Here is a 13,042-nt window from a genome sequence, read left to right as displayed (position 1 = left end):
TAATTAATTTTTAATACATTTTGAAAGTTCTTGTGTCAGATTCCTCTTACCAAAACTGCTTGATGATCCTTCTGTTTCTTCTATTTGGATGTGCCTAGCTCCTGCTGGGATCTCAAACATCTTCAAAACACCAGCTGCAATGACAAGGAAAATGATCACTCATTTTCAGACCACTAAATATGGGAAATGCATGCAATCACAATGTACTTATGTCATTCAATTTTTACTTGCTTGTCTGACTAGGATTACAGTTTAGGAAAACATAATATTAAATAATTATATAATTGCATAGCATAATTTTGGTACTACAGTGTGAATGCCTAACAGCTGAACCTCTATTCCAGCGCACAGATGATGTGCACTGTTTGATCAGATCCCAATGTGAAACAGATTTCTGTAACTCTGGAGAACAGAAACAAGACGGTGAACATTAGCATTATGGGAATAATTAAGTTTGGGAATTAAGGGATGATGATCTTCCGTTATTAAACATTCCTAGAGTCCCAATAATGAAATAGTTTGTTTTTGATACTGTTGCATGCAAAAAGTTGCCTTTTAGGCAGCTAAAATCCAATAGTTTCTATTAAACAGCTAATACTGTTAGGTAACCAGCATGAAATAGAATCTGATGTTAAATACCTCGCATAATATTTCAAACCATAAAGGTTTTAGTTCACATTGCTTGGTAAACCACATGGTAGTGTAAAATCAGGGTCAATACTTCATCCTGAGTCATGTTCCAGTAAACAGGTCTGGAGCAGACAGTGAACCCTGACATATAGTGTACATTAATGCGTGGTTTGCACCACTGTGGAGAATTGTTGTGTATTCATTGGTGTAGAATGTCTTTACTATTACATTTGGGACTAAATATCATAAACGAGGATCTGATTGGACTTGTTTAGCAAATACCTTTGAAACCATAGTTATTGAACCAGAATCAGATTTCATGTTATCACCTTGATGACTAAACGTACCAAGATAGCCATTGTCTGGACCAACAATTAACTTATTATCATGTTAAAACCTCAGACTCATCATGGATATATAAATAGAGACATCACTACACATCATAGAACATCACAGCAAATTACCAGGAATGCAGTTATCTTACACTTATACTTTTGGTGAGATAATGCAGAGGTCTGTATAGTATAAATGCATATAATCCACACCACATACTTTTTGAATATTACTAATAATCAGCAGCACACTCATAGCTATATATATCTTTTTTATATTTATCATATATGCATATGACTTATTTGATCAGAAGCTAATTTAAATATTCACTATCTTTCATCAATCTGTCCTGGTGAATCAATGAACGAACATGCGATATGGATGACCAGTGTACTTTCCATCCGAGGAAATCACAGCGGGGTGCCACTCACTTGTCCTCCCTCCTCCCCTCACCTTAGAACAGAACAGCCCTGTGCTGTGTGTACAGTATTCACTTTTTCTTCTGTCACCGGATATGATCAGGAAAGATTGTTTTGAACAGAAATCCTATGTCGGTAAAGAGCTTAAGCCTATGTACATGTTAGATTAATGTTGCTGGAAACAATACTTCCTGATTGTTTCCAGTTACCTTAGAATAAATTAGCTCTGGGAATAATGGAAAATAGAAAACTATTGCAGCCACTTTGTCTAAATAGTGGTAAATTAAAATATAACACATTTGAGCTCCTTAGTAAAAGGTAGGTAAAAGTAAATTAAAATATTAAAACAGTCTTACGATAAAGTCTCAAACAGATGTAAAATGCTACTCATCTACATAAGCTCCTATACTGCTCCATGCAATAATCCCTGTGATCCTTACAAATAGTGAGTAAAGACATGGGCAGGTAATTTTACCTGTTAAGAGTAACTACAGCTACTGTGCATGGATGTGCTATACTGATGTTTACGTTAGATAGATAAGTAAATCTCCTCATCTCTCCTCTCACAAAAAGTGATTTCTTGTGTAACTCAATAAAACTGTGGTCAGACCATGAAGTCCCACTCTGGACAGTTGTAACTGTATGTACTAATATAGATATTTATATAGTATGTGCATACAGTTTTTATTGGTGTGTGCACTTCACCTTCTAAAACAGACCTAGTAAGCCTGCATAGATTTTATATTTACTGTCATCTTGTATGAATCACACATGTTGAACATCTGGACTTTAACTAGAGTTCATCAGCTACATGTGGCATCTGGAAGCACCATTTGTAATCTGTAGCCTTGATGCTTTAAAGAAACCTCAATCTTTGTGCAAATGGTTAGATTTAATTTTGCCAAATCTATTTTGTGAAATAATGCATTTCTACTCATGAGCCATACAACACTTGCAATATACCTAGGGCTTGGAGGCATCTGGGGAGCACTAACGCTTATGTCATCAAATTTGTAGATCCCAGGGTGAGCCCAGTAAGAAGAAAAGAATAGTTACAGCTGGAGCATACCAAATCATATTTTAAACTGGCTATGTGTGTTACTGGGTATTCCTCTACATATATTTTATTCATATCTATGCCTTTTTCTGCCCTATTACAGGTGTGATCAGGAAGCAATCGTTGCACATCTTCCAATATAAATAATTTCAGTAAGTACAAAACCTGCTCCTGATCACCTCCCTGTCTTTGTGATTACACTTACCTGATATTTAGAAGATTTTTGTCAGAAAAGAAGCATGGAGGCTATCATTGCAAAGTATTGATCACTTGATATATGTTTTATCTAGGAAAATGTTTCACCAAATAGGGAAAACATGACAAGGACAACAGCTCTGTAGCAATTCAATAAGTCAGTGCAAATCCAATATGTTTTACCCTGACAGGCTTTTATAAGCAAACACTTCCCATGGTTCATTGACAAAGCTTACATAAGGGATATTGAAGGGCCCGAGAATTGGCAAGTAGAGTAGAGTGCCTTGTGCTAATATAGTGGCCAATGCTGAATGTTCTTTTTTCCCAGGCCACCTCTACCTATCAAGATTACAGCCTTTAGAAATACACTACTATACATTATTATTATTAATATTTTTACACAGTAGTTTTATAGCACCAACATATTATGCAGCACTGTACAGACTCAATAGTCATGTCACTAGCTGTCCCTCAAAGGGGCTCACAATCTAATGTAAACTCTGCTTTATATTTTACTGAAAAATATTGGAGCACTAAAGACTACTAATATACTACTACTATAATGAAATAAAAAATAAACAGCCTCATATATAGAATACAAGTTGCACCTATGCATGTGAAAGTTCAAAGTGTGAAGTGTGAAAATAGATACAAAATCTCTTTGGCAAACCTTTTCAAGTGGAACCAGTGTGCATTCTTGGCCATGCGGATAGAGATATCGTAAACATCACACAGGAACTTGATGATAAGTGCCATGTAGATTAACTTACCGGACTGCTTTGGTGATTTAGCTAATGTTCCCTTCACAGTTCGACAATGCGAGTTATCTCCTCCACAAACCCCACACTTATCATCCTCTTTCAGGGAGCCAATTTCCTTGTCACATCCGATATGCTATAATAGACAGAAACAACACAGGCACATAATGTCAGATAAAACCCTGAGAGACTCTTTTAAATTTAGAGAACGGAACATACTGTCAGTATGTGGATATCTTTTATTATTAAGGTCAATATTAATTACACTGGGGAACGCATTTTTGTTGAGCTAGATCTTACACTTGTTTTTTACTAATTTTTGGGTGGTGAGTCCAGAAATGACCCCAGTTTTTTGCTATCACATCTAGTTTTTACAATACAGGGTACCTTCCCCTTTTTCAAAAAACATACAAATTTTACATACAATGAAAAAATAATGAAATAATAACTTGAATGTACTGTTTATTAAAATGTATTTTGTTCATACAAATGATTTATTATTACTCTATGACTTTTTTTTATAGTAAAACATTTGAAAATTAATCGAGTATTAGCGGTTAAGGTAAAATTTTACGCTTATAACTTTTCCTGGAGTGTTTAGTGTTAGGACAATCCCGCTGGATGCTCCAATAGTCAGCCATTATATGTACATCCCATCTACCCTGATACCGTCCTTCCATGACCTTCAAATCTTGGTGGAATCGTTCACCTTGCTCATCACTGACTACACCAAGGTTTTCCTGGAAGTTAGAAAGATGGCTATGCAGAAAATGCACCTTGATGCTCATATTGCAACCAAGCATTTTCTAGCTCTCCAAGAGTTTCTGGACAATTTCTGTGTAATTATTTGCTTATGTGTTTCCAAGAAAGTCCTTGACAATGGCTTTGAATGATAACCAAGCATTCTTTTCGACTTCTGATGAAATGTTTATCTTTGATGAGCTGCCGAGTCTGTAGACCATCAAACACACCAGCCTTCATTTTTTTCAAATGACAGGCTAGGAAATGCCAAAATTAGGTACTTGAAACAGTCTCCTTCAGTTGTCAAAGCTTTAACGAACTGCTTCATCAGACCCAGTTTCATGTGCAGAGGTGGGAATATATTATTCTTTCTATCAACATGTTGAATGTTTGGATCACCTAGTTTTAGGGCAGATCTTGGAGGCCAATTCCTTACCACCCAATTCCTCTCACGAGCTCCGCTGTCCCACATGCACAGATAACAGGGATACTTAGTGTATCTGCGTTGCTAAGGAAGCATACCATTTTAAGGTCAACACAAATGACCCAATTGTGTTGGTGATATTGCAACAACTCAATCACTCTCTATGTCTGCATGTTCTTCACAAAGAGAAACTGAATGGCAAATTGGGACCGACCCAAATATATTGCCATTGTGAAGGAAGACACACTTTAAGCTCTGCTTTGAGCTATCGATGAATAGTCGTAATTCAGTTGAGTTATAGATTGGAATTCCCAATTCCTCCATTAAACCAGGTATGTTATGGCAATACACAAAGCCACTGTCAGTTCTAAAGTACTGCAGAAATGCAATTTCTCTGGTTCGAAAGTACGACACCTTTGTTCCTTTCAAGTAAGTTTTTCTCACGCAGTCTTGATGCTAGGAGTTCTGAAGCCTACTTCGATAGTCCCAAATCACGTGCCAAATCAATCAACTCATGCTAATCAAATCCCTTACGGACAGAGTCCTCTTTAATTTCAAACTCTTCATCATTGTTGTCACCTAGTTCATCACCATAATCATGTTCTTCAAGAGAGGGTAGTGTAACGAAAACTGGCACTGGGATTTCATGTGAATGAACCACTGGGTAAACCAGGATACTCTATGTTACATGTATTTTTCTTGTTATATCCTGAAGTTTTCACTATACAAAAGTAACAGTCACTGAAATGATCTCCTGGTTCTCGCCAAACCATAGGTTTACCAAATGGCATCTTATCACATGTTCCCTTTGTCCACATCCATAAACCCTCGACACACTGTTTGCACACCTTATGAGAGGCCCAAGACTTATCTTGATCACCAAGTTTAACTTTGAAATATGCCAAATAGGCCTTTGACTGGGAATGGTGAAACTGCCACAGATATACCAAAATGAATCAGAGTTGTTTAGGCACTTACGACGAGAAACAGCAGAGCTAGACATGATCTAAAAGAAAGGAAATATGTGTGTAAGTATCTCAGTGAACATTATCTTTACAAGATGAGCATTGGCTCCTATTTCTAAATAAACCCCAACGTATAAACTGCTGATTCTGCTTGCCAAATTAGCCAGTTCTGTCCGTACAGTTTTCTAACTGGGCAAAGCAGCAGCCAGGAGTTGTAATGTCCTAATGTGAATATAGGCCTAATAAAATGTTGTCCTGTTAACACAATTTACCATACAATTGTATATGATGTGGAGCACAGTAAGAACTTTTTATGATGGATTTATGTTGAAGGAAATCTACTTTAGACATAGAAGCAGTGTTGGGTGAGTCCAGTGTTATGTATATAAATATTTCATTTCAAAATCTAGAATTCGTTAGTGTGTCAATACCAATGATTCAAAGTTGAACATAAAAGAAACAATATTATTACGACCCAGAACAATCTGAAATGTGATTTGTAAAATAATTTCTGAACACTTGAAGAGCTTTCTGTGTGAGCAGTAGTACAAAACTGGCTATTATATATGTCAGATCTTTGCACTTACCACACATTCTCCTCTGGCACAAACACTGTATGGATCTTTATAGCTACATCGAGTGCCATCGTGAACCACTTGATTCATGAATACCACATCTCCTGTTTCCTTAGACTGGCATATGAGTTCACACTTCTGAGCATCTGCAATAAAAACCAGATTGCAGTAAAGTTTTTAAAGTTTTAGTTTACATAAAAGTTAAAGTTTTATTAGTCAGACCAAAAAAAATAATATTTAAAAACAGTCTCCACCCTTACTTTCAGTCTTACACAGTCATACAGGCTTTTTATACAGGCTTTTCACAATGTTCAATAAAGGCTGCAGCAAGTCAGACAGAGCCTGCCCTATTTTCTAGCTGGATATCATTTTTTCAGTTATTTTAGGTATAGATGTTCAGCATTTCCGCAGCTTCCCATTTTCAGGAAGCTGTGTACTGTACCCAGCTGGCCCTTCCCACCAACCATGATCTGCCTGCACTATATGGAAAGTACAAAGATCTAATGAAGATGCCACTGAATCTGAAATAAGGTAATTAATAAAAGGCTTAATTAAAAAATGTAATCAGCATGTTGATGAGAGGGAAAATGGGGAACAAGGAAAGGTAAATTTAAAAGGTAAAGCAGAATAAACTTCAGCTTTAATTTAAGATGCGTGATTTGGCAATAAACTGCCTACATCTCATCGCCGGCCTTACAACAACAGTGTATACAAACATGCTAAAGATGCTGTATACAAACAGCTGTCCTGCCTAAAATAAACATACTGTACCATATCCCATGATTCGGATTTCATTCCTTAATGTAATATGTTTGAGAGGAGACTTCTTTGGGAACATTGGGCAACATTTATGATTATCCTAGCAGAACTCCACATAGGATATTCAAAACCATGTTACCATCGTAAGCTCTTCGGGGCAGGGTCCTCTCCTCCTGTATCACTGTCTGTATTAGTCTGTCATTTGCAATCCCTATTTAATGTACAGATCTGCGTAATATGTTGGCGCTATATAAATCCTGTTTATTAATAATAATAATAATAATAATCCCTATTATTAAAAAGTATTTAAAAGTGACCCATAAGACTTTAAGGAACTCTAAAATCAAATCTTATTTTGTTCTGGATGAAGTACCTTCTGTGTCCTACTGCAGAGCTTGTACTTCCTGCTCAACAGACACAACAGGAAGTAAGAGGAATTCTCCCCAATGTATAGAAAACAAATCTTACTTAAACTCTAGACTGATGCCAAAGTTATTTTTTGGAAATAAGATACAAGTTTGGGTAGAGTTTAGAGGCACATTCACACTATAGTCTTGCACTGACGTGTGTTTTGGCAACACACAAAACATGCATTGGCGCGTGTGTTGCTAGTCACTCCAAATACCACCCCAATGCACCTTGCTGACAGACCTGCATTGCTCAAAGTGCGACAACACACTAAAGCACATTGCATTACTGCCAAAAATGGAACATGCACCTGTTAATACAAAGTACATTACCATACATGCACTTTGCATTTGTGTAAACAGGCCCTTTGAGTAAAAGTAAACTTTTGGGGTGTATGTTAAAAAGGACTAATAGGGTTAAGTGTGAGGACAAGGATAAGTGTTAGGCATATACTAGTTGGGGTAATGCAGGTTACATACAATAGTGTCATTCATTCACTTTTAATGGCATCCAGCATACTTTGGATGTGCTATATGAAGCAGCCTTTTCAAAAGAATGGTCTACTTTGTCATAACACTTGTTAATGTTAACACACCACAATACTGTGTATGAGCCCTTTAGTGTAAAGTGTGTGTTAGGGGGGAGGCTATGGTGTAAGAATAGGTGTAAGGATAAGAATAAGTGATAATTGGGGAAATGTGGAGGATTACTGTAAAAATCACATTTGTTTTGAGTATAAACGATTGTTCAGCAGGAAAAACAGTTACATGTGATCACTACAAACTAAATAGGGTTGTCCTGAACAGATATTCGCCTTAAAACAAAACTTGGAAGTTATCTCACCATCGTGATGCTCATAAGGAAGCCAAGTGTGTTTGGTGTTCTGGTAAGTATAGTATGAATTACGCTGTGAACATTGCTGAGCGCGAAAATCCTCAAATGGTCCTCTGCATTCTTCATTGTTACACATCTGATACTCATAGGTGGGACCAGGACAATCTCGCCCCCCATAAGCGGGACTGCAGAACACAACAAGAAAGAAATATTGCTGCATGAACACAAGTGAAAAAAAAATGAAAGGATGTACAATTATATTGCACCTGGTATCAGCAATGTATTCACCCTGCACTAAGTACTTCCACAAATAAATAGTGCTGGAACCCAAAGACAGTCTTTGTACTCCCTTAGGTTCTCACCACTGTCTGTGTCCCTGCTAGGGAGATTTACCCTCATTATTTATCATGATGATCGCCAAAAATTGAGTTGTCACAAAGACAGAAATAAACTGTAAATCTTCCAAATGGGAAACTGGTTTTAGAGATTTTCCTTACTTCTACTTCCTCTTGTGTCTTGTATCAATGGGACAAGAAGTGCAGGGAAGACTTCCTAATAGTACACAGATAGCAAAAAGTAGGTAAATGCCATTACACAACTGAAACAAAGACCCTGCAGGATCTGATGTGTTTCTAGAATATTACATTAAAAAAGACTTCAGAAAACATTTAAGATTGTTTCCTACTATATGTGAACACATAAACCGTTTCACTTTTTCTTTAATAGGCTGAAATGACAGTTTCCTTGTCTGTACCGTAATGTTTTACAGTAGCAGATATATAGTGACAGCAATAAAATGTGAAGTACTAGTTGCAGATCTCTGAAAGATATTTTGCCGATCATCACTTTCTGCATTTACAAAAAGTGTTTGATTTAAAGGTCTCTTATGTTTTAGGCACCTCTAAAAACATGTTTTGTCAAGGCTCAATTGTCTTAAAGTATAAACTGCTAAATCTTGTGATGACGTACAGCAGAAATAAATAGGAAAAAAAGTAGAAAAAACATCTGAGAAAGTAGAAGCAGTTGAAACAGCAAATGATGGCTTTGAGCTATATTAACATTTGCCTTCAATAAATCCAAACTTCTGAAAATTTATTGTTTTGCTATATCCCTTGTGCCAAGTCTGTGTTTATGTAATCTGAAAAAACGGTGGAGAAAGAACAAAAAGAGCATACAGATGTGACTATATGGAGAAGAAAGAACCACCAGAAGCATAACATATGTTTACATTTTGGGGAAATGGAATTTGAAGGAATACAGGGCACAAGTCAGAAGTCTCATCTGTTCAGTTTTCTACTTTTAAACCTATTAGACATTGCTTAGTACCAACTAATTATTATGCCATATCCTATACTTACTAAATGCTGTCTCAGGATGACATATTTTTCCTCCTAGGGCAGCTTAAAGAACACATCTTGAAATATTGCTATGCTACCATGTTTGACTATACCTGCAGAAAATGCCCACAGTATGATTCAATAAAAATGGTATGTGTTAAAGAAATACACAGCACCATACTCCCTGATGCACATGTAAACACGCCAATGGCAAATACTACTTTTTTTCAAGCAATACATCATTTTGTGGTCTGTTACTGCTAAAGTTCTGGTGTGATGTAACACTGTGAAAATAAATAGAGGGATGTGACAGAATGGCCTAAAACGTTTAAATTGAGATTTTATCTGACAATGGGACCTTTTAAAATTTAAAAAAGTAAATATGAATTATATAAGCCTTGGCTTTATAGGAATATCCTTCCCATGATTTTTACACAGAATCATGGTACAATTTGTTAACATATACTAAAGAGAAACAGAAAATGAAGAGGCTGCAGAATATCTACCCATCAGTTTAACTGACATCCTACTGCCTGACCTCTATGTGAGTTACATCTTTCAAAAATGCACTTCTAAATACCACTATCATGCTTGCTCAGATCACGGTAGAAGGTTTAAATTTATTACAGCCACTCAAAACCATGATAAATATATATATAAAAAAAAGTAAAATTGCCATTCAACTGTTCCAGAAAAAAATGTTAGAACTTTTTTTGTGTTAGGCTGCTAATTATCAGAACAAAATAACACTAAACCAGTTAATAGAGGCTATAAAACACTCTAAAATGATATATACTCCTTGTATGGTATTGAAACATCCAAGCAACCTCCTTATTAGTTTCTATTTAGAGGTTAAACATTTGTTTCTCACCTAGCAGTGCCTTATACTAATTTACCAAATCAGAGTCCAATGTAAAGGATAATGTGACTGCCTTCACAAAGTGTCTTAGAGATAGATGATTGGATTACCATGGTGCCTGATAGTTATTTGGTTATTTACAAACTGCCATGGCTAATAATGGTGTTACTTTGGAATCTCCTTGCAAGGCTACAGTATTTTTTTAAAGTTGTTACAATACCTTTATACATTTTTCCAAAGCACTTCTTGTTGGGGTGTATGACCATAAATCAAGTCAGGTATAAAGGAGATAGAAAAGTTTAAATAAGTCTGATGCTAAAGCAATTTTCTTCAGACACCTGCACCTATTAATATATACTGTAAAAGTACAATACATTTATCAGACACCATGGCATCCCTGTACATAGTTGATCATTTTATCTGGCGGAGACCATCAAGGAAAACAGATCCAGATGTTTACTGTATTCAGTAGTAATACATAGGAGATGTACAAAGCAGGTAGTGGAAGTTATGGGCCTTAATATAAAAAAGATGCATGTAATCTTTGTATCTAGCAGTTATCAACAATGCAATCAATAAATGTACATTGTATGTCAGAATTGTTTGACAGGGCAATCCAAAGAGTAGTAATGTAGACCAACCAGTTAGGTTTGAGTTTTCTATAGCCAAGTCAGTGAAAAATAACTTCTGATTGGTTGCTAAAGCTTTCAGCACTCTGCTAATTTAAACAAATGTAGAAGTTTTTGCATTTCTTCGCCACAGCATAAAGACATTACTGCAATGTTTAGTTATATTATACTTACGGTGGGTTATTACACTGCCTGCTTCGGGACCGCACTCCTCCTCCACAGGTTCTAGAGCAGGAACCAAACCGTGACCATGAACCCCACCCCCCATCTTGACTATATGACTGTTCTGGGGTCTTCCAAATGCAGTGTCCTTTAAAGCACCACTAAAAAAAGCAAAAACAACAGTCAGCAAAATCAAGAAATGAATATAAAGTGCCATTTGTGTAATATTAATTTATGTTAGGTGTCTGTAAAAACATTAGCATCTAGTTTTGGACAAAATGCAGTTATGGTCACTTAGAGTTGCCAAATGGCATCACTGAGTAAAGCTGGACTCCGGCTCCTGTCCTGTACTAAAAATGCCATTTCTGATTTCACTGTACATCACTAACTTCTCACCATGTGCAATAGAAGTTACAAGTCAGACATAGCCCACCCCATTTCCTTGCTGCAGGACATCAACATCATCTGAACCATTCCTCCTCTGTCTGGCTGCCCTGGTATACCCCTTTCATTTATCGGATTTCAGTGTTTAGTAAAAGCCAATCAAAGAGTAGAAAATATAATGGTGCACTAGAGGACCATATTGTTTTTAAATGTTATTTAACCTATGGAACCTATGCTATTTTTTTTAAAAAGGGTGTACATGTTATTTGAGAAAAAAATGTATAAATAAAGTTTAAAATAAAAGTTTTTGTCATAAATTGTATTCAGTTGAAGTAATTATTATACACAACAAAATTAGTTATTCTCTAACAGGAAATTCTGTACCTTGCCAGGAGAACATTCAGTTCCATCAAGAGGGGGCCCCTTCTTCGTTTTGCAAAAATAAGGATTGTCTGGGTGGCTGCACCACAGCTGCTTGCAAGGGTCAAAAGTCCTAAACTGTGGGAACAAATACTTGTAGTATGAATATACATAAGTGGCTTTCAGTACATTTAATCACTAAAACATTCAGGATTCAAATGAAAATGGGCAGGAGCCAAATAATAATAACCAAAAGCAAACAAACATTATTTTATTTAGTTGAAGGAAAATAAATGACTTCATAGTAATTTATGGAAAACACTACCATCCACGAAGTGTGGATAACTGTGTAGAGAAAGTCATATTCTGTTCATTTACTCACAGTATCTGCTAATGTACATTGCCTCCAAAACATTTCATGTCCCATAATAGAATATCAATCTTATATATGAAAGCCAGATAAAAATTAGGGACTTTTGTAGTACAAAGGTAGAAATTAAAGTTCAGCAAGCCTTTTTTCTAAATCAGATGTTTTCAACCACTGTACTGAAGGCTTAAGCTATCCATAGACACCACAGAGCATTTATGTTTGCAAGCCTGGTCCAGCATCCTCAGGCATTTGTGCAGCCTGAAACATGTATGTTTATGAAGTAGAGTATGTGAAGTGATCTCTAGACAGCTTTTCTATCAGCATATTAAAGAAAACCAAAGACAATCAAGATTTCCTTTGATTGATTTTCTCCCAATGAACCTCAGTTGGTAGTGTCTGTGGGTGGCTTATGGATATTAAATTGTATTAAATTGTCACATCTTCATGTTATGTGTTATCTATGAGGTCATGTGAAACTATGATTCTTTAAAATAACCCTAGCATTCTCCCCTGGTGACAACTGTGAGGTTAAAAACAGCACTGAAATCCCGACTAAAAGCACTGAAAAGTCCAATTTTAGAAAAAATAAAGTTTTACTTGGTGTTCCATTTCGTATATTATGTACCAATATTTTGACCATGAATGAACTGCTAACTGCAACTAAGGTCAGCAGACATTTGCATTTTTGATTGTCAACTAACAGGGATTGATGATGACAATATCTTACAAGATCTTGTATTCTTACACAATGCAAACATTTGCTCCCCCACCAAGCCAAATAACCACATCAATCAAATAAAACATTCACTACTCCTACCGTGTTTCCCCGAAAATAAGACAGTG

General features: G+C 36.2%; 1 protein-coding gene across 1 annotated transcript in view; it reads right to left on the bottom strand.

The window, feature by feature from the left end:
• ADAMTS14 (ADAM metallopeptidase with thrombospondin type 1 motif 14) overlaps positions 1-13,042 on the bottom strand; it is an 89,705-nt gene that overhangs the window by 18,402 nt on the left and 58,261 nt on the right. Inside the window, exons 10-15 of the mRNA XM_072424078.1 lie at positions 11,854-11,967; positions 11,098-11,246; positions 8,108-8,283; positions 6,110-6,243; positions 3,405-3,528; positions 51-134 (exon numbers count right to left, since the gene is read on the bottom strand). Of these exons, the coding sequence (XP_072280179.1) occupies positions 51-134; positions 3,405-3,528; positions 6,110-6,243; positions 8,108-8,283; positions 11,098-11,246; positions 11,854-11,967 (781 nt within the window). The remainder of the gene's footprint in view (positions 1-50; positions 135-3,404; positions 3,529-6,109; positions 6,244-8,107; positions 8,284-11,097; positions 11,247-11,853; positions 11,968-13,042) is intronic.

Source organism: Pyxicephalus adspersus, chromosome 10, assembly GCF_032062135.1.
Source record: "Pyxicephalus adspersus chromosome 10, UCB_Pads_2.0, whole genome shotgun sequence".
Classification (NCBI taxonomy): Eukaryota; Metazoa; Chordata; class Amphibia; order Anura; family Pyxicephalidae; genus Pyxicephalus; species Pyxicephalus adspersus.
This window is presented reverse-complemented; position numbering and strand designations above follow the sequence as displayed.